Below are 26668 nucleotides of genomic sequence, written 5' to 3' on the forward strand. Positions count from 1 at the left end.
CCCAGGGACTGGATTATAGGTGTGTACCACCATGCCCGGCTGCTTCTTGCATTCACTGTGACTGCCCCAAAGCTCCACTTCTTCTTGGACAGTCTATATGGAGAAGTAAAGGCAGGCTGGGGTGGAGACGATGAGGAATGGAGGAGGGGTTTGGGGGGAGAGGAAGGCGCCAGGCTCGCAGACCCATAGAATCCAGCAGGGGTCTCTCCACCCCCTGGTCGCCTGAGGCAAATGACAACCATCTGGCAGTATCTTCTTGTACGGGGACCCCAGCTAAACCTGGAGTGCCAGCCACCAAGGACTGCTTGTCACTAGGACTACCTGTGGACCCTTCTGGAGCTCAGCTGGTCTGAGGGTCTTTGTGGGCAGGAGGAGTCAGGCCTATTGGTTTCTTCGTAATGGTCTTCTTGGGTAGGCTCACCTTCCCAATACGGGAGCACGTCTGGAAGCACCCCTCTTTTTCCACCCGAGTTCAGGGTGCTTTAGACTTGTGCACGTGACCTGTGCCCCAGCCAGCAGCCTCTGTGTGACTCTCCCTGGTATCTCGTGTCTCCAGGCCGTGGTCCCTCCAGCCTGCAGCAGCTCTTGCGGGTCGGGCAACCTATCCGTGGATCGCAGCCGGCACGGAGCCCGGGAGCTGCACCATCCTTCCTCTTGCCCGCCAGCCCTCGCGTCTTCCCTCTTGCGCGGCAGGTGTTTTGCGCAGACATCTCGCTTATCTCCATCGCTGTGTGTGAAAACCAGGTGCACCGAGGCCCCCGCGGGGCTGCGGGTTGACACCTGGATCTTCCGCTGCCAGCCAGCTGCAGTTTTGCTCAGTTTACGTGGGTCAAAAAAAAAACAAAAAGCAAGGATGAGTCGACATCCTGTTCCCTTCTTCCTTGGTGAGCGTTCTCCAAGTCGGCTGTGGCTCTCAGGACCCCTTCTGACTAGGGGTTGCCAAATAATTCATCGATTTCCTGCATCCACTCATCCCCTGGCCCGCCTTTGATGATGGAGTCCACCAGGTCCGCACTGTCCGCGAGGCCCGGGAAGGAAGCCCCGGCGCCGTCCCCACCGTAATTGTATGGCATGTCCTGAGGGGGGTTCCGCTCGTAGGCCTGGCTCTGGCTGCTTGCAGTAAAGCTTCCACCGGGCATCTGCTGCTGTGCCGGGGGTTGGCTGAATGCAGGCATGCCGGGCACGCCCTGGCTCAGGCCGGACATGACCATGGGCCTCGCCTGGCCGGTGCCTTGCTGCCCCGAGAGCTGTGCTATCATCGGCCGACCCATGGCAGCCGGGTTGAGGGTTCTCGCCGCGCCCGTGTTAGCGTCCACCACCGACTGGCTCAGTCCCTGTGGGAAGTGCTGCTTGGTGAGTCTGGGCTGACCGGCTGGCAGCGGGTAGCTGGTGCCATTGTTGAAAGGCCCCAGCTCTCCACTAGTCCCCCCGGGCAAGCCCTGCAAACCCCTCTGCTGCCAGCTCTGGGCTCCTGGTTGGACACTTCCCATGATGCTCTGCAGTCTTGGCGGGGCTTGGGGCCTGGGCAAGGCCTGGCCCACCGGTCCTTTCATCTGCTGGTGCTGCTGGGTAAGGGCTGAGTTCACCAGCATGCTCTGGCCAAAGCCACTCACCATCCCCACCGCCTGGCCCGAGGCGGGCTGCCGGGGCGCTGGGGCCTGGCCGTGCGCCATGCTCATACCACTTTGGTTTGAGTGCTGCAACATTTGGGCCATCCCTGTGCTCATGTTGTACATTCCTGGCTGGCTGGTCGGCGTGCTGCTGTACGGGGCCAAGCCCATCTCCGACTGGGCCGCCGTGCCCATTGTCCCTGGGTTCTGGGAGGGACCCATGCCCATCATGCCTGCATTCTGGGCCATCATCCGAGACGTTCGCATGCTCTGCAGGGCCGCCTGGCTCCTCACGGCTGCCATGTCCTGCGGCGAGCCTACAGGGAAGAGAGGATACACACTAACTTTCCATAAGCAGTATGGGGATGCGTTACTGGACTTTTCTCTGGGAATGACAAAGTTCCTCCACATAAAAAGAACTTATTCTAGGCCGGGCGTGGTGGCGCACGCTTGTAATCCCCGCGCTTGGGAGGCGGAGAAAGGAGGATCGCGCTGGTTCGAAGCCAGCCTCGCTGGCTTAAGAGACTCTGTTTCCACATAAAAATGTTAAAAAATAGGTCTGGGAGTGTAGCCCGTGAGAGTGTATCCCGGAGGTAGAAGGGCTTCCAGGAACCCCAGTACCACCAAAAAAAAAAAAAAAAAAAAAAAAAAAAAGAACTTACTCTTTTGACACATCTCTCTCTCTCTCTCTCTCTCTCTCTCTCTCTCTCTCTCCCCCCCCTCCCCCTCTCTCTGTACCAGGAATTGAACCCATGGGGATTCTATCTCCCAACCCCATTTTTATTTTTTATTTTGAAACAGGGTCTTGCTAAGTTACTAAGGCTGGTATTGAATCTGCAATCTTCCTGTCTCCGCCTCTTAAATACTAGGATTATAGGCATGAGCCACCATACCTGGCTTAATATACTCTTTTAGTACAAAATACCTTTAAATAAAAAAATCTTCTCTTTCATTCTTTCTGTGTGTGTGTGTGTGTGTGTGTGTGTGTGTGTGTGTGGTCTGTGTGTGTGTGTGTGTTACAGGGGACTGAACCCAGGGGAATTCTACCTCCAAGATATACCCCTAGCCCTTTTAATTTTTTTTTTTTTTTTTGTGGTACTGGGGGTAGAACCCAGGGTCTTTTCTACCTCCAGGCTATACTCCCAAACCTATTTTTTATACTTCATTTGGAAACAGGGTCTAAGTTGCTGAAAGCCTCACTAAGTAGCTGAGGCTGGCTTTGAACCTGTGTAATCCTGTCTCAGCCTCCTAAGTGCTGGGATTACAAGCATGCACCACCATGCCCAGCTCTAACCCTTTTAATTAAAAAAAAAAAATTTTTTTTTTGGTACTGGAGATGGAACCCAGGGACATTCTACCTCTGAGCTACATCTCCAGCCCTATTCTTTATTCTTTATTTTGGAGTTGCAAAGGGCCTCACGAAGTAGCTGAGGTTGTCCACAAACCTTGATTCTCCTGTCTCGGCCTCCCAAACACAGGGACTAAAAGCATGCGCCACCACACCTGGCTTTTTTTTTTTAAATTTTGAAACAGGGTCTTGCTAAGTTTCTGAGGGTCTCAGTAAGTTTCTGAGGCTGGCCTTGAATCTGAGATTCTCCTGTCTCAGCCTCCCACGTTTCTGGGATTACAGGTGTGCACCCCTGTGCCTGGCTAGGAGCTACTCTTTAATACATCTTTAATAAAACGGATTATTTTCTAACTATAACATATTGATTATGCAAAATTTGAGAAGCATTAGAAAATAGACAAAAATGAAAATCATTCACATTTACACCATCCAGAGATGACCCCAACTAACTCTTATTTATATATAAATAGACATACAAAAACTGGGATCCTACCATGCCTATATTTTCACTTAACGTACCCTACTATTATTTTTGTTCACACATCAGAAGAAAATTATTTTTCACATTTTTGGATATGATGCCATCAATCCAATAAGATACCATTTTCTTTGGAGGTAAGGGAAGAATTCTCCACTTGGGGTAAATTAAGTGTTGGCCAAGCATGGTGGCTCATGCCTGTCATCCCAGTACTTGGGAGGCTGAGACACGAGGATCACAGGGTCATGGCCAGCCTCAGCACCATCGTGAGGAGACCTTGCAACCTGGAGAGATCCTGTTTCAAACAAACAAACAAAACAAAATAAAACAAAAAAATAAATAAAAAGGGCTGGAGGTATAACTCGCAGGTTGAATGCCCCTGGGTTCAGTGCCTAACCAAAAAATAGTTTCTGATGGCTCTGCACATCCTATTTGTGAAGAAGAACGTGGCTAAGTAGAGAATACCATCAACGAAAACCACGAGACTAACTTCCCTCCAGACTGGAGTGGATTTTCAGAGGTTAAAGGTCATCGCTTCTGCTCAGAAGTTATTTTGACAAGTGGGACATTATTTAGATCCGTTCTGTAGATTTCCATCCGCCCTAGATTGTCTGATTCTTAATTTGTTAGATCAAATCGCTCGGCTACCCCAGCTCGGAAGAGAAAGCTTCCAGTGCTTCTTGTCACCGGGCAATGCACTCTGTTCATTTCTGCAGCGAAGTCCACCCATGTGTGTGTGTGTGTGTGTGTGTGTGTGTGTGTGTGTGTGTGTGTGTGTTGGCAACAGCCACACGCTGCAGCTGCAGTGAACTAACTCAGTTCTACGGATGCTGTGGATCAGAGTCCCAACTCCAAGTCAGTCACCTTGAGTTAGGCATTTGAGTGTGTCCTTTCACCCCACGACACGTCCCGAGCAGTCGAGAGATGGGAACGCCGCTCGTGGAAGCCCAATTCTTGTCTGTCACAAAGGGCTAAGGGATGCACAAAAATGGATTTTCCTATTGCCCTGCTAATGATTAAGTCCATGAGAAAAAGAAAAATGTTTTTTTCCCCCCTTGGATACTTAAAGGGGATGCAGCATAGGAGCTAATCGATATCATAAGCAAATCTGATCCATCTGGAATTTGATGAGGAGTCCTACAAGAGCAGCCTAACCTTGTTACACCTGGCACCTTGGCAGAGCACTGAAGCTTTTTTTTGTCTTCCTGATGGGGTTATTGATTTCTAGGCAGCAAATATGTCTCCCTATTTTCTTCCTTTCTTTAAGAAAGAAAATTATGGGAATTTTGATTATGACTTAAGTTTTTGTGGCTTGGAATCAATATCATGCTGCATTGAAAAATGAAAGCAGTTGTAGGGAAACTGGGGAAGATCTGGAGTAAATCCTTAAGAAGTTTTCAATTTTTTTGGTTCATTATGTATTTGCTTTGTTATATATTCAAGTGGCTTTTTCTTTAAAATTCAAAAGTTCTTGGTTAAACACCTGATGGAAGTATATTGTGTAATTTGTAAACTCGTTATAAAATTTTGTGACCTTACCCACTAAATTTGTATTGACTGCATGACCAATCAGATCATGAAATGAATTATTGAGTTGTTTCTAGAAAAAGTTAAGGAGAAAATATTGCTGACTCAGAGATTGATTGGATAGACCCAAATTACATACACAGCTGATGGTCTGCAGGAAACAGATCAAAAGACTTTCAAATTTGGACACTTTTATTGTGTATTTATAATGGGAGACCAGATATTGCCTGGACTAATTTTTCAAAAGAGAAATGGTTCCTTTCTTTAGAGGGTAAAATTGTTGCAACGTCCTTTAACAGGCAGTGAAACATTGATCAAAGCCAACAACTGTTTTTACCTAGCATAAATGACTGCACTATCTGGATACAGTTCTTATTAAAAAAAATTAAAAATCAACTATCAGCACAATATTTTCAACCTAAGAGAAATAAAAAGCTTTTTATTCCCCTAGTTTTATGCCTTCAATAATTTCAAATATACAAAGAAAAAAAATTCAGATGCCTCCACGGAATTAAATTGTCTTAACCTGATTACTACATACATTAAACAGAATCCTCTTTTTCTTTTTCTTTTTTTATTATCGTGAGACACTGTAGTCACATTAATTTTCTTGTCTGCTGGTTAATGCCACAGTATCAAAGTAAATCCTCCATATTCAAATAGAGGTGGTAATAAGTAGTTTTTTCCCCTTAAAAGGGTCTGTGTTCTATTTTCACTCCCAAGAAGCCTGTATTTGTTTTTAAAAATTTTTTATTGGTGTATTGTAGTCATACATCTTGATGGGGTACAAGATGGCGGAGGCACACATGGACACTTGTATTTGTGAAAGGTAAGCATCTTCCCCCAGGCGTGGAGTAGACCTAGAGGCACAGAACTCAGAGACATGGCCAGGAAGACCTTGAAGATGTGCCATGGCAGGAGTCTAATGCTCGTTATTCCTCTAGAGCTTTTCTCTGAGGACAATATTTATCATCCATTAATTTGATATTTTCCCAGATGCAGAACATCATGGCTATCCAGGGTGTTGGCAAAATATATAAAAATACTGAATATAGTAAAAAATGATTATATCTCAAACCAGTCATCTCAGGGACCCTCAAATGTCACACTTATGGCCTTTTCACTTATGTGGAATTACATTTCTAGGTTAATTATCTGTGGTTTGGTGTTTCAGAGAAGTTCAAGGAGTGGGGCTTTTAAACTGAATCCAGAAGAGCTCTTTTAAATATCTGCATATGTCCTGTAAGACAAGGGGGTTATTAAATTCTGGTGTGTCCCTTTATCCAGAAAACAATAAATGAGTTTGGATCCTAGAAGACTCAAGGGATAATGCGTTGGATTTATCATGCGTGTGTGTGTGTGTGTGTGTGTGTGTGTGTGTGTGTGGTACTGGGGATGGAACCCAGGGGCATTTTACCTCCGAGCTACACCCTCAGCCCTGTTTTTTCTTCTGTATTTTGAAACAAGATCTCACTGAGTTGCAAAGGGCCTCACTAAGTAGCTGAGGCTGTCTGTGAACCCAGATCCTCCTGTCTCAGCCTCCCTAATGCTGGGATTACGAGCGTGTGCCACCACCTCTGGCTATAGGTTGTTTTAGTTAGTTGCTAATATGAAGCAGGACTTCTCAAAGTGTGGTCCTCTAACCAGCAGGATCAGCAACTCCCTGGAACTTGTCAGAAATGCAAATTTTCAGGCCCCAGGTCAGACAGATCAGAATCAGAAATACTGGGAATAGGCCCAGCTGTCTATATTTTAACAAACTGTGATTCCAATGCCTGCTGAAGTCTGAGAACTAAGGTAAAAAAGGGACTGTCTGTACCTGTGACAAAAATGAAATACATCACTAGGACTCTCCCACACTCTTCTCCATCCTTGGCAAAACAAGAGCCATAATTCTTCAAAGAACATTGGTGCTGCTGGGCATGGCGGCACATGCCTATACTGACAGTACTTGGGAGGCTCAGAAAGGAGGATGGCAGAGTTGAGGCTAGTCTCAGCAACTTAATGAGACCCTGTTTCAAAAATAAAAAAAATAAAGCCGGGTGTGGTGGCGCATGCTTGTCATCCCCGCGCTTGGGAGGCGGAGACAGGAGGATCGCTCAGGTTCGAAGCCAGCTGCGCTGGTTTAAGAGACCCTGTTTCCAAAAATAAAAAAAAAAATAGGTCTGGGAGTGTAGCCCAGAGGTAGAAGGGCTTCCAGGAATCCCAGTACCACCAAAAATAAATAAATAAATAAATAAATAAATAAATAAATAAATAGGACTGGGAGTGGTGAGTGTGGTGGCCCACGCCTGTAATCCCAGTATCTGGAAGGCTGAGACAGGAAGATCACAGGTCTGCAGCCAGCCTCAGCAACTTAGCCAGGCTCTCTGCAACTTTGTGAGACTCTGTTTCAAGGTGAAAAATAGAATTGGGCTGGGGGTGTAGGTCAGGGGTAGGATGCCCCTGGGGTCAATTCTAACCAACCAACAAAACAAACAAACAAACAAAAAAGCCAGAAGAGATACACGGTAGTCTCACCTTGAAACTGGTTGACCTGCTGTACGGGGAATGGGTTTCGCTGCTGCTGGAGATGCTGCCGGGGCAGGTGAGATTGCTGCAGCTGCTGAAACGACAGAGCACGAGAGGGGTGGGGAGGTTAGATGGGGAGAGAACTCGCAGTTAAATAGCCTGGCAGTTCTGGGAAAGGCAGGGCTGTTTATCATGATGCTACAGAATAAAACACAAACAGGCCAGTACACAAGGCGTGAGTAGACAGGTGGATGGATTTCGTAAGACAAACCCACTCCAGGTGACCAGACTCCCGGATCCGAAAAGGAACATCACCAAGAGCACCTATGTCCCTTCTGGCCATCACCTTCCCTTGGATCACGGGTACCACTATCCTGATCATAGATTAGTTATGTCTGCTTTGGGACTTTATAGACATACAAATACCGTATGGAGTTCATACGATGCTGCTGCTGTGTCTATCTGTGCGATTCATCTGTGCAGAGTTGTATACACATGGCCCATCTCACTGTTGAATAGCGTTCCATCACACGAACGTAGGGCAGTTCTGCTCCTCCTGGTCATGCTGGGTGCGTCTAGCTTTTAGCTGTTATGAATCCCACTGCCATGAACATCCTCATACATGCCTGTCTGTGGATGGGGACCGTCACTCTGGTGCGTGACACACTGGCTCTTGTGCAACGCGCACTTAGGGAGGCGGTTCTGCCTTGATTTTCCCAACATCAGCCAGCGTGCTTTCCCTTAATACTGTGGGGACCCAGCTCAAAGGGACAAGCAACTACTTTTTAATGACCTAAGCAGATGCTTTGGGCATAGGAAGATGGGGTCCTCAGGGGCTATACAAAAAGCCAGTCTTATTCCCATAAAGCCACGCTGCCTGTAAAATACATCTCTGCAAGTAAAATATTCAGCATTTAGTGCTTGAAGGAAACCACATGGGATTCCACATATCCCAGGAGCCAGAGCCTGCAGGTTAGGCTTTCTTTTTCAGCTCCTAGAGATTCTGAACTACTCAAATTGTTACCAATACGCTCAGTTGTTAGGATCAGTACCAGGCTGTATGCGGGAAGGGAAAGGGGGTTGGGGTGAGGGAGAAAGAGAAGAGAAAGAGCTCCGAGTTCTAGGGCTGCGGTCAAGTGGCTGGGTGACCTGAGGATGCCTTCAAGGAGCTGCTGAATATTCATAAGCATCGTTCATTGGCCAGGGCTCTGCAGAACACACAACAGGGTCCTGGCTCTTTAGGGCGCTCATTATAAAAATAACACACACAGGCTACTTCTTACCACATGTGTTTACTTCTATTTTTTCCCCCTGCCTGTGTTTATTCCGGGCAGCTCTATAATTTCCTTTTTCTTCTCTTTCTCTGCAAGGGCAGCCAGCATTCTGTCATCCAAGGGGCGGGGCGGGGGGGGCAACCACAACCCTGGTGACCCCAGCTTGAGTGCCTAACGTAGGCATCTACAGAACACGGTCGAGATTTATTGACGCGTAGACCATTAAAGTGTAGACCGGGGAGCATGCAGATCATTTGGCAGCAATATAAAGGCATTTTTGAGAGCAAGCTGAGTGTCTGAAAGTTTATCTTCAGCCAGACTTCCCATATTACACAGGACTTTGAGGCTAGAGATGTCGCTCAGTGGTAGAGTGCGTGGCTAGCATGCTCGAGGCCCTGAGTTCTATTCCTAATATCACTTAAGAAAAAAAAAATTTAATTGCCCCATTTTGCTGGGCATGGTGGCTCACTTCTGTAATCCCAGTACTTGGGAAGCTGAGACAGGAGGATCGCAGGTTCTAGGATAACCTCAGCAAGTAGTAAGACTCTCATCAACCTAGTGAGACCCTGTTTCAAAATAAAAAATAAATTGGGCTGGGGGTGTAGTCCAAAGCTTGGATGCCTCTGAGTTCAATTCCCAGTAATACACACACACACACACACACACACACACACACACACACCCCAATTGCCTCATTTACAGGAAGGAATAAGTCTGGGGTGTGGTCTGAAATCAGGAGTCTCACCTCTGTCTTTCTCTAGCTCTGTGGTCTCAAATAAATTGCACAAGCTTCCTGGCCTGTCTCCCTATTTGTAAAATGATAGGACTTCACTATCTCTGATGTTTCTTTCAGATAAAAAAATTCCAAGTTCTGTCAAACCTTTGTGAACGGAGGAGAGACGATACCCTCTGGGCTCTTGGAGAATAAGACATTAAACGGTAATTCCCACCTTCTTCCAACTGCTCCCCTCCGAATGCCAACGCCACATTGGGTTTAGAGTTCCCAATGACACACGGGATCCCAAATCCTTCCAATTCCCCTCCTGCATACTTTCAGGAAGGTAAGGGCTTCCAATACACATTCCAAATTGAAAATGCTGGGATATTTTCAATGCTGCAGAGACTGGGAAAATCGGCACGGTGTTGATGTGGCAGTCAGTATGTGTTCCTAAGGCAAAAAAGGTGACCACGTGGAGAGCCCTGGGGAACCTGCGCTCAGAGCACCATCTCAGGCGCTGGGAGAGGCTATGCTGATGGGCTGCCACTGGGCTGCAGCTCTTCCAGAAGACTCTATGGGCCACGTGACAAGTCCCCCCACACGTTTGTATGGAGCATACAGCTTCCAAAGAATCCCGTGCACATTAACTCATAGGATCTTGAAAACAGCTAGGTGAAAGAAATTATTCAAATGATCTAGTAGATGAAGACAGAGGGTAAGTTTTTTTTTCTTTCTTTCAAAATCACCTTGCAAGCAAGTGATGGATTTTTTTATTTTTATTTTTTTGCGGGTCTGGGGATGAAACCCAGAGGCATTAGACCTCCAAGCTACACTCCCTGCCCATTTTTTTTAATTCTTTATTTGAAACAGGGTCTCACTGAGTTGCAGAGGGCCTCACTAAGTAGCTGAGGCTGTCCGCAAACCATGATCCTCTGGTCTCAGCCTCCCAAATGCTGGGATTACAAGCGTGCGCCACCACGCCTGGCTGTGATGGACATTTTTTGACCCTGAGACAGTTGATCTCAACTTGGTGCCTCATCATTAATACCCACAGCTGGAGCCAGGCATGGCAGCCCATGCTTGTAATCCCAGAATTTGGGAGGCTGAGACAGGAGGATCGCCTCAGCTACTTAGTGAGGTCCTTTGCAACTCAGTGAAACCCTGTCTCAAAGAATAAAAGCCAGGTGTAGTGGCGCACGCTGGTAATCCCCGCGCTTGGGAGGCGGAGACAGGAGGATCGCGCAGGTTTGAAGCCATCCTGTCTGGCTTAAGAGACCCTGTTTCCAAATAAAATATAAAATAGATCAGAGAGTGTAGCCCGGAAGTAGAAGGGTTCCATCCCCAGTACCACCAAAAAAAAAAAAAAAAAAAAAAAAAGAATAAAATTATATTGGGCTGGGGGTGTATCTTAGAGGTAGAATGTCCCTGGCTTCCATCCCCAGTACCAGAAAAAAAAAAAAAGTGCAGGATTGCTAAGGAACTATACCCTATCTCTCCATGGCCTGGATTCTGAGGGGTCTACCTCACTCTCTCTCCTCCTGGTCTACAGGGATCATTTTGACACATCTCTTCCTGTGCTTTCCCATCTCCTTCCAGGCCTGGATGACCTGGGCTGGCACGGTGAGTTCTTCCTGGCCCTCCGAGTCTCTTCTCTGCGCATTGGTCATAGCACACATATCAAAAAGGCCATCATTCAAAACACCCAGCACACCTGAAGTGCCCTGGCGTGGGAAGCGGAGAGGATTTACAGAGCCCTGCTTCTCCCCGCAGCTCCATTTGTCAGTGTCTGAGAGATATTAGCATGGTTCCTTGTCACACACCTTACGCAGGGTGAGAGGGCTCGAGGTTTGTTTGTACAATAGCTGCCGTGTGGCTGGCTGACCTTGGTAAAGAGGGAGATAATTACACAGCTGTTCAGGAACAAAAGCAAAAACAGGGAACATCAGTGCACTGTGCTCAGCAGTACAATTTTTCTCTTTGGGGGATGACTGGTATTACTTTGAACCGCTGTTCTCGGCTGGTGGAGACCTTGACAGGTCCTGTGTCCCACATAGCACCTTGTAAATATGCTGTGGAGGATGCTTGGTCAGTTTTCGAATTCAGATTCTGTTAGGAGCATTTAGAAGGACAGCTATGAGTCAGAGCTATGTGCAGTCTTGAGCCTTGGAGGGCAAGCTCACATCTACATCTAATAAAGAGCCTGCCTCGTGAGATCTGCCGTGCAGACCCCCACAGGGGCCAACTGGGGATCTCCTGTGGACAGCCTCAGGCCTTTCCCTGGGATAATACAAAATATGGCAGAGGCAGCTCTAAAAACAAATCAAAACCTACAGGAGCGGTTTGTAGGGAAGGCTTTCTTTTAAAGCTGGAGGAATATAAAGCAAGGATGGACAAAGATGCCCAGGTAAAGGTGGATTCATACTGGGCCGGCCTTTAACTCACAGACTTCCTGAGCTGTCTTAAAAGCTGCCGGGAACTTTCTTAAGTTATCACCCTCTCTGTGACCCCTAGTTCAGGTTACTAGGTGGTCTTGCGGGTCCTATTGTTCTGATATTGTGCTGGTCCATTGTTATGACCAGTTCTGTAAAATTCTCTGCAGTCCCTCCTCCTGCCACCTTCTTCCAAGAAACAAAGTTCTATGAATTATTATTTTTTACATCACGCTAGAAACAATAGGGCACATGAAGCAGAAGAACCAGACTCCACCGCAGGCTGAATTTGCGGAACTCAGTACCAGAAATCAGTAGAAAAAGAGTCAGGCTGGAATAGAAGAACTGTCTCTAGCAAATGGGCCTTCAAATTGATGGCTGAAGCCTGCCTTTTAGGAACAAGCTAATTCATTATAGGAAAAAAAAGCCTAACCAATTGAAAAGTTCTAAATTCCACAGGTTCTTCTATGGCTGGGAGATGCTGGTCCACGAGCATCTTCTTTGGGGATAGGGACAGCAATGACTCCCTCGCAGGCAGCAGGAGCCTAGCAAGTGCACGCTAAATGGACGTGCCGTGCGCGTGTTACCTGTTCAGCCAGGATCTGTTGCTGCTGCTGTCTCTGCTCCCGCAGAAACTGTTGCTTCTGCTGCTCCATCAGCTGGGCCCGCTGGTCCATCAGCATCTGTTTCATAATGGCTGCCTGGGGCTGGTTGCCCAGGAAACCGGGACCTGCTGGACTGGCCCCAGAGACCATGCTGCCTGAGCCAGGGGGTACAGAAGACTGCATGGGACCTGCGGTCCGGGGAAGCCCGACTGGGTGCTGTTCCTGGGGAGACAAGAAGAGAGAGAGAGATGCAGTTGTTATTTCAGGGGACAAAGGCAGAGGTACCAGTTTTCAGACTCCAGGGTTTCTAAGGGGCATCTGTTACCTTCACATAAAAATGACCTAGTAGTCTTCAAACCTGGCCCTACCTTGGTGAACTGAAGGGGCTCCATGGGGATAGAACAGAGTGTGGTTCTGGGAACAGAGACCAAGTCCAGGCTGCGTCACACAGGGATAACTAGCGTGGACCAGGTTTTCAGTTCATGTCCTGTGTGTCCCCAGGGAAAGGGAGGGAGCCCTTGGGCTGGGCTTACCTAAAGTCTAGAAGGCGACATTTTGACCTGACCTGATAACCTTTACTCCTTCCTGTCTTTTTGGCCAAAATGGATGTCTCCTTAACAAGCAGGGGAGACATGTATGGAAAATTGCTAGAACTTATTGACAGATCTGATATTTGATATTATTCTAGTTAATTGCAATATTTGAGAGGTTTGGTGTATGTTTAAAACAAAGAAACCAACCAACCAACCAACCAACCAACCAACCAGCTAATCAACCAACCAACCAACCAACCAGCTAATCAACCCTGCTGCTCAGAGTTGTGGAGGGTGAGAATTGGGAATGTTTTATTCTGAACAGAGTGTTGGAATCTCCCAACACCTTTAAGAATCAAATTGAAGCCTGGTGTGGTGGTGCATGCCTGTAATCTTCCTACTTGGGAGGCTGAGACAGGAGAATCACAGGTTCAAGGCCAGTCTTGGCAACTTAGCAAAAACCTCAGCAATTTAGTAAGACCCTATTTTATTAGAAAATAAAAAATAGAAAGGGGCTAGGATGCGGGCTGTAGCTCAGAGGTAGAATGCTCCTGGGTTCAATTCCCAGTACAAACAAAACAAAACAAAACAAAACAAAACAACAACAACAACAACAACAACAACAACAACAACAAAAACTGAGCCAGGAGTAGTGGCTCACCCTTGTAATCCCATTACTTGGGAGGCTGAGACAGAAGGATCGCAGGTTCGAGGACAGCTTCAGCTACTTAGTAAGACCCTCTGTAACTTAGGGAAACCTTATTTTAAGATAAAGAATAAAAAATAGGGCTGGAGATGTCCTTCAGAGGTAGAATGCCCCTGGGTTCCATCTCTAGTACTGCAACAACAAAAAAATAAAAGGAAGAAAAAGGAAGAAAAAAGAAAGAAAGAGAATTGAGTCTCATATGTCTGGGATGATCTAAGTGTGTGTGTATGTGTGGGGCAGATGGTCGTTTTTAAAGGCTTGCCCTCAGGGAATCAAGGTAAAGTGGTAGAGACCTAATCCCAGACACAACCCAAGGGACAATGTGGAGAATGTATGCAGAGGGACCCTCTACACAGCTGGACAGCGGAGACCATTCAGAAAAACTAGCTGGTAGAAACAGCAGGTGAGTGACCACCAAGCTCACATCTGGTAATGGAAAGTGTTCTGTTTGAGGGTTCTGCAGAAAACTGCCTTTTAATTCATTCTAGTTTCAAGCAACTCATCTGAGTATAGAGACACTGAGCTATCTATACATGAAAAGGACACGGATAGCCGGGTGGCGCACGCTTGTAATCCCCGCTCTTGGGAGGCGGAGACAGGAGGATCCCGCCGGTTCGAAGCCAGTCTTGTTGGCTTAAGAGACCCTGTTTCCAATTAAAAATATAAAATGGGTCTGGGAGTGTAGCCCGGAGGTAGAAGGGTTTCCAGGAACCCCAGTACCACAAAAAAAAAAAAAAAAAATCTAAATTGCAAAACGGGAATAACTCCATAGCTTTTTTAAAAACTATAATCGGAACTGGTTTTTAATATTCTCCCCCTTTTTGCTTTGCTACCCTTTTGATACGGATACTATGGATCAAAATATGGATTTGAAGTTCAGCCCGTCTCCTAGAGCCTAGAGGGACAGTTCAGATGGATTCCCAGCACCGGGGCTGTACTCTGGCCTCCCTCTACCGTAGGGTGCTGAGACCTGCAGGATTTTCTTCCCATCTGTGAATTGCCACCTAAACTGCACCTTTACTTGCAATTCTTCCCTCCCTCCTTCCACCCCTACAGAACAGAATAAGCACAACAAAGAGGAAACCAAACCGAAACACAACAGGCACCTCCCCTGACCCCAGAAACAACTCCCAGGAGCCCCGGGCCACATAGCTAGTAGCTATGGCCCAGACTAGTAGAAGTGAGATGCCAGTTTGGATTCTCAGTTCAGTATTCCTTCTACTTACACTGGCCTCTCCTAAATCGTGGGGTTTTGGTGCCAAGTATGCACCCAAGAACTGCCTTTAGGTTAGATAACTAGTACGTCTCTCATAAATGTACTGTGTTCTATTTTTTTCCCTACATATGTGTTGGTGCTGAAGTTAACAAAAGTTTTGTCCCTGTATTTTTTCTGTAATGAGGTAGAGAGCCATAACATATGTGTAATGTTAAGTAAAAGATCTTTTAAAGACTGTCTGGAACCTTGAAGCCACCCAAAGGTTTACTTATGGCTGACCCCTGACAGGGTCCAGAGACTCCAGGGGCTTCTCCTTTGCCCAAATACTTGTTACCTGATTTCCCAAGCCTTCCTTCCCACGGGTAAAACTGTTTCTTGTCACCTTCCCAGACAAATGACTGATCGACTTAACACGTTGGCAAACAAGTTCACACTGGAGTATAAATAGCCAAGCAATAAGAAGACAGACAGTTTCCGCCTCCCCCCTTGTGTATTTTAGTCTATTTAATATTTTCCAGTTTTGATAAGGAGGAAAGGGTTGGAGAAGAAATGAGAGCTAAGGAAAGATGCCAAGGAATAGTCTAGAAACTCTCTTTGAGATTGTTCTGCTCAGTCTGAGATAGTCTCATAGCGTGAGACCATCTTTTCTGGGCCTGAAAGAGGGGACATTCGCTTCCCAGCCTTCTATATGGGGGGGGGGAGACAAATGGGGTGACAGTGTTAAATCTACCAAGCCGTTCTGTGACTTTGTGGGAAAAACCTTTCCCACATGGATAGAAAGACCACTACTTCCAGGGATTACATTATTTCCCCAAATGGTTGTCTCCCCCTCTATTTTTTGCCTTCAGATTTTCCCCTGAAAACCACAAGATGGACAGATTCTCCTTCCAAATGAAACCTCTTTAGGACCTTCCCGACAAGCTCTGCTGCCTTCAACAGCAGCTGAGGGGTGCTCACCATCCAGGCTGAGGTGTGCACCCCAAAGTGTGAGGGTGTGCCTAGTACCCTAGTACCTTGCCTTGCAGATTAGGCCAGAGGAGCCCCTGTCTCCTGTTACCCAGCTTCTTTTAACCTCCAGCCTAAGAGGGCTTAATGAGCAATTGTCATGTTTCAGGATTTCAAGACACTACTCTTGTTTCTAAGGAGGACACACACTGTGTTGTGCAATTAGAGAAAACCAGGCTGAGCTTTCGTCATGCGACATGCAATGCCCGGAAGCCAGACGATGCAGTATTTTTAGTTTTAATTACTGGCTTGTTCTCTGCTCCCTGCCCAAAGACCTCCCTTGCTTTCTCCCCAGAATCTTAATACATTCTCTGCCCCTCATGTCCAATCGGCCACATAGATCTTCATTATTCTCCAGACCCTCTTCTCTGCATCCCCAGTAAAAGAAAAGGAGGCACAAGAAATCAAATGGACCTGGTTACACATCTTCCCTTGTGGGGACAAGATCTTAGCCATTTTCTGGAGGTCAGAGGGATGCGGGAGGTGTAAAAAATTACTCCTTCCTCCCCCCAAAGAGGCAGTTTTCGACTTCAAAAAAAAAAAAATCTTAAAAACAAACAAACAAACAAAAAAAAACCCCACAACTCCCCCGGACCAGCCAGCTGTTTATTTATAAATCTGTGCCCGGGATAGCATGCTTTCTCTGAAGTGTTTTAAAGAACACGCGCGGTGTTTGGGTGAGAGGGCCCGGGGTTACTGGAACAGAACCAAAGACTGCGGGCTCCTGCAAGGGCTTGTCACAAAAGGCTGGGATGCTGGACGTCGTGGTCCCCAGGGCGGGAGCCTCTTTGCAGCTGCCGTTCTCCGGGCGGCCGGCAGATGGCGGTGTCGGCCCGGTCCTCGGGCCGCGCCCCCTCCCCGCGCAGATGGCTTAATCAGGCCGGGCCGCTGCGGACGTGGGGCCGGGCAGTCAAGTGTTACTGCGTGCCGCAGGTAGCCTGGCAACCGGAGCATAATACCGAGCAGATGGTGTTCGCACGGCGTGATGGACATCACACACGACAGCCTGAGACAATCCAGGAATTCCCTGGTGACTCGAGGCCCTCTTTACACAAAATGAGTTCTCTCTCCAGCGCCGCGCATCTCCGGGGTTATCGCCCCCTCGCTGCGGCTGACACCGGCGCGGGTTTCTTAGGGCTGCCGGTGGGGAGGGGGCTGTGGATGAAGCCGAAGGGCCGGGAGCTGGAGGGGCCGCGGCGGCCGCAGAGGGCGCACGCCGAGCAGGGGCGCACGCGCTGCAGCCTCCGTGATATTTAGGGTTTGCCTTAAAAAGTCCCCGGGGGCGCAATCGAGCCTCTCGACTCCAGTCTCTCTGCTGACAAGTCCTCAGCGGCCTCGGGAGGCGCAGTCGGGAGTGGGGTCGGGCGCTGCCCGCAAGCCCAAAGCCACCCGGCGGCGCGCAGGCCCTAACAAAGGAGCGGGAGGGCGCCCGGGTGCAGGCGGGGCCCCAGGGCCTGCACTGCGCACAGCGCCTGCGAAACACCCGAGGGAGGCCGCCCCGACAGACAGGGACAGGCTTTGCTGGGGGTGGGAAAGAGGAGAAATCTATACGTGCACGGAAAAGATGCCCTCCAAAACAAATCGGTGACTCTCCTCTCTCTCTCAACTGGGTCAAGTAATTAAAAAAAATAAAAAATAAAAAAAGAAAGAAATCAATCCAAATAGAATTTCGACTAAATCCTATGTATCAAAAGACCTCTATGTCCAAAGTCTTACCAGTACACAGAGGCTTTCTCTTGTCAAGGTGGGAAAATTTCCGAGGTCGAAGTTTATCAAAAGGGAGGGCTAGGTGTGTCAGCTAGAATTGGGCAGTTTCATGGCAGCCATAGGACACACCCCAAGGGTGGGGCGCTGGAGAAAGGCGTCTCCAGCGGGTTCATCCCAGTCCCCACTCCCTGACATGAAAATCACATTTGTAAGATTCTTCCTTGATAACAAAAGTTTGGAGGTGGGAGTGGCCTAGAAGACACTAGAACCTCCCCTACTGGAAGGGTTGGGCAATTTGGGTACACTAATGAGCCGAGTGGGGAGGGGCGTGTCTCTAAGTGTGGTTCCAGAATCAATATCATTGGGGAATGTGCTAGAAATGCAAATTCCCAGGCATCTCACCCCAAACCCCCTGAATCACACCCTCTGGAGGTGTTTAATAATTTCTCCATAGCTCAGTAGTCACTGGGGCAAATAACCCCAGCAGATGGGCAGGGACTGTGATCTGTGCCCTGATTAGATTGCAAACCTGCACTTTCAAGAACAAGCCCCAAACCGGGAGTGGTGGTGCACGCTTGTCATCCCAGCACTGGGGAGGCCGAGGCAGGAGGATTGTGGTTTGCAGACAGCCTCTGCTACTTAGTGAGGCCCTTTGCAACTCGATGAGACCCTGTTTAAAAATAAAGAATAAAAAATATGGCTGGGGTATAGCTTGGAGGTAGACTGCGTCTGGGTTCCATCCCTAGTACCTAAATAAATAAACAACAAGCCCTAGTGCTAAGTTGCTTAGGCTTTATTGCACGCTCTTCTGCCTTTGGCCAAACTCTCAATTTTTTTCAGAGGGTTGCTCAGACTGGTGATGTTTTGCTGTGCAAAGCCAAGTATTCCAAAGGGGCCCCGGGGCCACTGTTCTTCCAGGCAGGGCAGCCACTTTGGTTGCAGATCCACTGTGCGGGCTGGGGGGCGGGGCAGCCAAAACCCAGGAAGGGAAGAGTCTGGTGCAATTCCCTTGCTAAGGAGCAGTGGGGTTGCTGGACTTCCCTACAAGGACAGAAAGCCTCCTTGGGTAGGAAAGGATTCTTCAAGCATGAGAAGACCAGATGGGATAAATGGAGGATAATAAGTAAGCCCCTAAGAGACCCCCACTATGGACAGAGCACTCTCCAGGTGCTTGTCCCCCATGTCATTAAACTCATCTTGTGGCTCAAAAAGACCCCAAGTTGCCTGGCTCTTAAGATGGTACATGCCTGTCATCCCAGCATTTGGGAGGCTGAAACAGGAGGACTGCATCAGCTTTGAGGCTAGCCTCAGCAACTTAGCAAGACCCTGTTTCAAAATAAGAAATAAAAAGGGCTACAGGTGTGGCTACGAGATAGAATGCCCCTGGGTTCAATCCACAGTACCCCAAGGTTAAGAGAGGTGGCTCATCTGATATCCCAGAGCTGGCGGGGACATCTTTGGAATTCTGACTTCACCACCATAACATGCATCTGGTCTTAATTAAGCAGACCACCCAGGAGGATTCTGGGGAAAAAGAGATGGGAATGGGGGAAAGAAGACAGAATAAAAGGTAGGAACTCCATTGGGATCAAGGAATGGAGCTGAATGTGCACGCAGTGATTTGTGCATTTGTGTCTGTTGTCCGTACCCCGACTCCGGATGCCTCTCTGGTATCAACTTTGACATTTGAAGAAAGGGCGTAAGATTAGACCGTTCAACCATAAGCAGAAGGAAGAACAAAATAAAAACCTTAGAATTCCCTTTGAAGCTGATCAAGTGTCAGGGCAGAAATGGTAGTTTCAGGAGGGTGGCATCTTTGAGAGATTTCCCTTTTCCAAAACAATTTTCCCTGTGGGTTTGGGGAGCTGCTTACAATAAATTCAGAGTCGAGCCCCAAGAGGGGCCGCCTCATCTAAAGCCCTCTCTCTCCCATGACATAACAGAAGGCATTCAAAAGGTTTGTTTTGTGAGATGCGGTGGTTTTGTTCCCAAGATAATTGAGTTTTGGGGTAGTGATTATTGACTTAGGAAGCGTATCACTGTAACAGCAAAAACTTGAGGCCCAGTGCTAGGACTGCTAAATGGGTTCAGCAAAGCTCTTTGTTCGGTTTTTAAGGATCAGCGTGCATTGGGGGAGCCTGACAGGCCTGGACAGCAATTCAGCTCCTCTGAACCAGGTGACCGTACCCCTTAAACACACGACAAGCGGCGGCTTGTGGGTTCACTGTCCCAGCCTCTTGGTCACGCGGCACATCCCCCGGCGTGAGAGAAGTCCTGTTTCTCATTCTAGTTTAGCTGCTGTCAATGCGGAGTCTAGGGCTTTCAACTGGGCTTTCTCTCTAGCTTCTCAATGAGCACAATGGACCCTCTACCTCGACTGTGGGTAAAGCAACTACATTTGTCTTTCTCCATCTGCACATCAAAAATAACCAACAAGAAACCGCACCTGTGCTGGACTTGTATAGACTCTTCCCCTGGTTATCTTTCTCTAAACAGTACGATATTAACAATGACTTATGCAGCCTTTACATTGTCTTAGGTATCATAAGTAATCTGGAGGTGACCATGTGTATGGGCATATATGTATAGAGTTCTGTGCAAATACACTGCCATTTTATGTAAGGGACTGGAATATCTATAGATTCTGGTACCCAAGGGGGGTCTTAGAATTGATCTCCCACAGATAACAAGGGATGTCTATTTAAAAAATGCATGGCTTTCTGACTTCTGCCTCCCCTCTGTGCCCAATCACTGGGGAAAATTTAAAAAGCAACGCAGAAAAGCATAAAGAAAAGAAAAAGGCAATACTCATTCTTATCACTCAAAGGTAAGCGCTGTAAATATTTTGATGTGCTTCTTTTTGTGGTACTGGGGATGGAACCCAGGGGCATTCTACCTCCAAGCTATATCCCCAGCTCTATTTTCTATTCTTTATTTTGAAACAGGGTCTCACTAAGTTATGGAGGGCCTCACTAAGTAGCTGAGGCTGGTCTTGAACATGCGATCCTCCAGTCTCAGTCTCTCAAGTACTGGGATTACAAAGGTGCGCCCCCACGCCTGGCTTTTGATGTGCTTTTATATTTCCTCCCAGCCTTTCCCCAGTGTACAATAACATATCTTCCATTCTCTTGATCATGGTATAAGCATGGTTGCACCCCCCACCAATTCTAACTGCGTACACAAAGGCGGTAGCAAGTTCCAACTTTCCAACTACTTCCAAGTTGTAGTTTCCTGGCAGGATGACATCCTTACGTTTTCCTTCCTGGCCAGCTCTTGAGTTCCTTGGGGACCAGGGCTACGAGGTTTTTCAGCATCCAGCACAGAGCTGGGACCACCGTTGTAACAACATAAACATTTGCCGAACTCAACGAATTGGCTACGATGAATTCTAGCCTCTATGACAAAAGGAGGGGCTGGGGCTGGCAGGGGTGGGGGATATCAAGATGGCCCTATAATGAACAGCTCCTCTGAACTACCCTCTGCTGAGGGTAGTTAAAAGTAGGCAGTGCAGCATAAGATGGGATAGTGTCACCAACCACAGGAAAGGTCAGGCTCTCAAGGACCTTTTCTGGGATAAAAACAATAAAAATACCATTTGGTCTATCAGCGCTTCGACCGTGGTGACCATATGTCTCTGCGATGGAAGCACAACTTTGGGAGTGTGCTGTTCCTCTGCCTCTGATGTAAATTATAGAGCTCTTTTGATCCTTTTGTGGTGTTTAATTCCATCACCAAAGCAACTCTAAATTGGTTAAAAGTTCATTAGTGTACAACAATAGGAGCTTGATTAAATAAATTATGGTACATCTATACCATGAATACCAGGCAGCCAATAAAAATCATGCCTTCTCAGCCTAGCTAATCACATCGAGAAAAGCTAGCAGTGTATAGTTGAGAGAGAGAGGAAGGAAGTTTCCAAAACGCAACCTGCGAATCACATCGTTACATAAGGACTGTAAGTGATTTTTACTTTTTCAAATTTTTTCTTGTGGACATGTATTTTTTTTTTTTTTTTTTTTTTTGGTGGTACTGGGGATTGAACCCCAGGGGCATTCTACCTTTAAGCTACACCTCAGGTCTTATTTTATTCTTTATTTTGAAACAGTGTCTCACTAAGTTGTGGAGGGCCTCACAAGTTGCTGGGGCTGGCCACAAACTGTGATCCTCCTGTCTCAGCCTCCAAAGTACTGGGATTACAAGTGTGCGCCACCACACCTGACTTCTATTGCTTTTAATAAACATTACTATTAAGAATAATAGTAATGTTACTATTACTATTAATTAAGATTAAGTCTGGCCAGGTATGGTAGCACATGCTTACCCTTCTAGTACTTGGGAGGCTGAGACCGGAGGATCGCAGGTTTGAGACCAACTTCAACAACTTAGTGAGACTTAGTAAGATTCCTCTGACACAACTGGCCAAACTAGTCCTTCGTGGCCCTCCCTGCTCTCTGGCTTTTCTCCATCCTGAGCTGAAAACAGCAGAGCATGGCCTGCCAGACTCCCGGAGCTCAAGAACTTGGGAGAAGGGGAGGCTGCCTTTTGTCTCTTCCGGGCCTGTATAGAAACCCTAGCCACCAGGGCAGGTACACCTGCCGGCATTGTGACTTGCGCTGTAAGCAGTGTGTCGCCCTTCTGTTGGGGTTTCCACCCATATGTTGGCTACCTTTCTTTGCTTTACAAACAGGGAGGGAAGCGGCCTCCTTCCCCAGTGCGCTGCTAGGAAGGCTTTTTTCTTCTTGAGCTACTGTTTCCTCCAACCAGAGGCTTCCTTCCTCCTTGCCCTGCCTCCTCTGATGAAGTCATCAAAGCAGAGATTGCATAACAGATGCACGGGCCCATCCAGTGTTACACCGGGAGACGGGCCAATGTTTCCATTTATAGACAGGAGCACCACCAGGCTGCCAAATGGAGCTCTCAGCTGCAGCCGCTGCAAGACAGGAAGAAGGGACAGAGGGCTGCATCGCTCCCGTCAGCAGGCCTTGGTGTGTGTGCACCTAAGGGGCTGGCCCAGGGAGACCAGCCCCAACAGCCTGAGAAGAGGCACTTCTACAGTACAACTGCTCTGCGTCCCCTGTTCTTGCCTTCCCCCAGACACTGCCGGCGTGGGGCAGGTCGGCCGGCTCTGCTGCCCCCCTGGCTGTGGGCAAACCACAACTGGGTTGCCGGAGGCTGAGCTCCGTGACAATATGAAGGTTCCTGCTTGGTACTGCTAAGAGTAGCAGCCTGCTCTGAGGTCGGTTGGGGATTCAGGCTTGTAGGAGTCTGGAGGCCATGAGAAAGCAGAAAAAAAGCAGCAGCATTTGGAAATTGGAGACTGCTACTTGGCATATTTAGAGATTCTGGCTGAGAACCAGCTGCTTGGAGGCGGCAGGTCCGGGAGGACTGAACCAAGAATGGCCAGAGAGGGCCGGGGTGACTGGGGCTGGGCACTGGGGCACTCACACCCATAAGACCCTGGGGTTTAGATTTGCAGATACAGTCTTCAAATAAGCTTTTATACAGAGACGCTGAGATGCCCCCACAGGGCTGGATGACAATATCACCTATTTTATAGCTTCCGATTGTACCCAGTTACTGGGTCCATTATCTATATTCTTATGATGATTATAATTACACTGCCCTGCACTTTAAAAAATAAAATCAGTGCTTTTCATTTTCTTAACCTTATTGACGTTTCTTCATTTTGTAAATATACCCAGGGGCTCCAAGAACATATATCTTGAATGCCCAGAGCGCTCCACTTTTCCTTCCTTCCTTCCTTCCTTCCTTCCTTCCTTCCTTCCTTCCTTCCTTCCTTCCTTCCTTCCTTCCTTCCTACCTTCCTTCCCTCTTGTGTGTTAGTAGAGGAGATTGAATCCAAGGGCATTCTACTTCTGAGCTATACCCCCAGCCATATTTTATTATTATTTTTTTTGAAACAGAGTCTTGCTAGGTTGCCAAGGGTCTTACTAAGTTGTTGAGGATTGAGGCTTCGAACCCTCAATCCTCGTGTCTCAGCCTCCCAAGTACCAGGATTATAGGCATGCACCACCGTGCCTGGCTCAGATCTTTTCTTAACCTAAGACCTGGGAACAAACTGAGATAACAACGACCTAAGAAAAAATATGGATCTCAAAGAGAGCCCCCTCCATCTTACATGCATGGAGGTAACCACAGCCCGACTCCATACCCCCCCCCCCCCCGTTACCTAGATAAAGCTATCTGGAAGCAACCAGAAACCATCTTCTCTGCAGCTCTTAGACTTCCCACTCTTTTCTTTTCTTTTTTTTTTTTTTTCTGCTAGAACTCTCCCAGGCAGCACAACTCAGCAGATCCTGGCCTCCCACAGGTACTGACAAATGTGTGCTCTCGTTACCATCACTATTACTAATAATCAGGAGATTAGAAGTGTGAGGGGCAGCCCACATGCCCAGCTGACACTGTGTTCTTCCCATGAGGTCAGAGCAGCTGCTCAGCCTTATGAAGGGAACCTGCCTCTTGCTCGGGATGAAAATGAAGTGGGGAGCTAAATATGGAACTGGACCCTAGGATGGATTTGAAATTTATGTAAAACTTTCATTTGAAGCAAGAAATAAATCCATTCCTGCTGACAATAGCAATACGGGCTTTCTAAGATGGGGGTTATAAGCCAAACCTATTTTCCTATTTATTCTCTCTAAAAAATCGTAAATATTTTTGCTTACCCATCTGTGATCTATTGCCAATTTTTTAAAAATTTATTTCTACCAGAAGCAAAAGCAATTGTGACCTCCTTACCATGAGAGTTCCTCATCTACCCACAACCTCCCCATCTTTTCCTAAGTTTCTTGGACTAATTCTTCTTGAATTAGGCTGACCTCATACACCCTCGTCTGCTCTTGGGGTCCAGGTGGGCTCCTGAGAAGCATCCGCCAGGGTCGAGGACACTTCTCCACCTAAGATGACACACTTCCTTGGCTGGCTTCTACATCGGCTGCTACTGTGCTCACAGGTGCTGGTTAGAACCAGAGGGTGGCTCTAGAGAAGTGCTGGAGGGAGATGGGGAGAGAGACTGCCTGCTGTTTGGGATTTCTGTCCACCTGAGAAAGCTTCCCCAAGGACTAAGCCATTCTGGTCTTCCGTCTCAACCATTCTCAGATAGAAACCCCTAGTTTCTTTTACTATAGCCAACTGATGATGAATTTCTTCTCTCTTCTGTTTCTTTACCCTTCACCCCCGCCATCTTCCCCAGCATTATTTTAATTTTCAAACAAGGCCTCGCTAAGATGCTGAAAAACTTGCCAAACTGTCAAGGCTGTTCTTGAACCTGTGATCCTCCTGTCTTAGCTTCCCAAGTACACCTGGGATTACAGGTGTACTCCACCATGCCCGGCCTCCCCCAGCTCAGGAATACACAGTTCCCCAATCAGCAAGGACTAGAACCTTCTCTGGAAGCTGAGATTAAATATAAATGCCTGGAAGTGGGGGTGGGGAGGGGGAGAAGACAGATCTCTGCACTGACCTTGACGTCTGTCTATGTCAGGTGCCGAGAGCTGTCCCACAACATAGAAGGGCCACTGCGGGGCCAGAATCCAGCCACTGTCACTGTGGAAACACAGTGTAGCAAGGTCCCAGAGACCCTCAGCACCTCCAGAGTGCTGGGATCATGGTCGGATGCAGACATACCCTGGGTAGGAACCTTGGGAAATCTGAAATGCCTTGACACGCTTGCTGCAAAGGGACTCAGCTAAGAACAGGTAACATCACCTGGCTGCTTACAGATCAGGGACCTGGTTCCAGGACACGTAGTCCGTGGCTTTCACGTGACACCGTGTGTTCTGCACAGCCCTTAGCGACCATTTGAGCTGCAGTTTCTAGACCTTAGAGAATACTCACAGCGAAACCAAGCAAACAAACAAAACAAATAAGTGGATGCTGACTTGCTTAGTATGATAGGGAAAAAATCCACAGCTGTGGTGTGTGTTTCTAGCTTCGTTGGGGATTTTAGATAAGTTGAGATACTGTGGCTTCACACCCCAAAAATGCACATAGCCCTCAGAAAGCAAGAATACAAACCAGACGTTTTGGCACACATGTAACCCCAATCCTTGGGGGGCGGAGATAGAAGGATTGCAAGTTCCAGACCGCCTCCCCAATTTAGTTGGACCCTGATTCAAAATAAAAAATGCAAAGGGCTATATAGCTTGGAGGTAGAATGCCCTGGGCCGCATCCCCAATACAGCAAAAAACAAAACAAAACAAAACAACAAAACCCCAAACTGCGGGGAGACACGGTTTAGGGAGAAACCAGGAGGTGTGTGCTCCGGTTCCATTAGATTCTGGTGAGACCTGGATGGTCCGTGTTAAGCCATGGATGGGATGGTAGAAAGGGACCCAAATGTGGGATGCAGGTCACATACTGGTTACTAGGGATCTTAGGCTCTGGGCCAAGTCACTAGAAACCCTCTGATTCCACTTGGCTGGGGGTTCACGGATAAGGGGAAATGACCTGGAGCCTTGACTGTAGCGTAGATTTGGATTGGAGTGGGAGGAGGAGGAGGAGGAGGAGGAGGAGGAGGAGGAGGAGGAGGGAGAGGGGGAGGGTTGAGCTGGGTTCTGTAAGGGGCCAGCCTCGCTGGTAGGACTGGTCACGGGAAGGTCTGAATGCAGGCAGGACATCTGACTTAGCCAACGGACAACAGGAGCCAGGGAAGGCTCGTAGAGGATCTGAAACGATAACCGCATTACTCTAAGAAGATTGAGCTGGTGTTAGGTGGAGATTAGAAATGAGGCTGGATCAGGAGGAGAAAGGTGGGCAGGAAGGGTTAGGGGCATGTTGGGGTAATCCAGCAGGGAGGGGAGGCAAGTAGTTTCCTGCCTGTGGGGATCAAGACCATAAAGTCAAATTACCTGCAAGGCATTTGATGGAAGAAGCTCTCTTTACCATATGCAAATGTCTGGGTCACTCTCTGGACCAATGGGCTCCACCTCCTAGTCTCTGTCGTTTTTTGCCCAGCCTAGCCCACCTGGTAGGATGGTG

At 47.8% G+C, this 26668-nt stretch overlaps 1 protein-coding gene across 1 annotated transcript in view; it reads right to left on the reverse strand.

Moving 5' to 3' along the window:
- Nucleotides 1-929: 929 nt before the first annotated feature.
- Nucleotides 930-26668, reverse strand: part of MAML3 (mastermind like transcriptional coactivator 3) — a gene marked incomplete at both ends in the record, with an annotated part of 458992 nt that continues 433253 nt past the window's right edge. The window contains 3 exons of the mRNA XM_080696980.1: nt 930-1927; nt 7484-7568; nt 12483-12722. Coding sequence (XP_080553106.1) covers nt 930-1927; nt 7484-7568; nt 12483-12722 — 1323 coding nt within the window. The remainder of the gene's footprint in view (nt 1928-7483; nt 7569-12482; nt 12723-26668) is intronic.

This window comes from Muscardinus avellanarius (genome assembly GCF_963383645.1).
Source record: "Muscardinus avellanarius genome assembly, chromosome: 6".
Classification (NCBI taxonomy): domain Eukaryota; kingdom Metazoa; phylum Chordata; class Mammalia; order Rodentia; family Gliridae; genus Muscardinus; species Muscardinus avellanarius.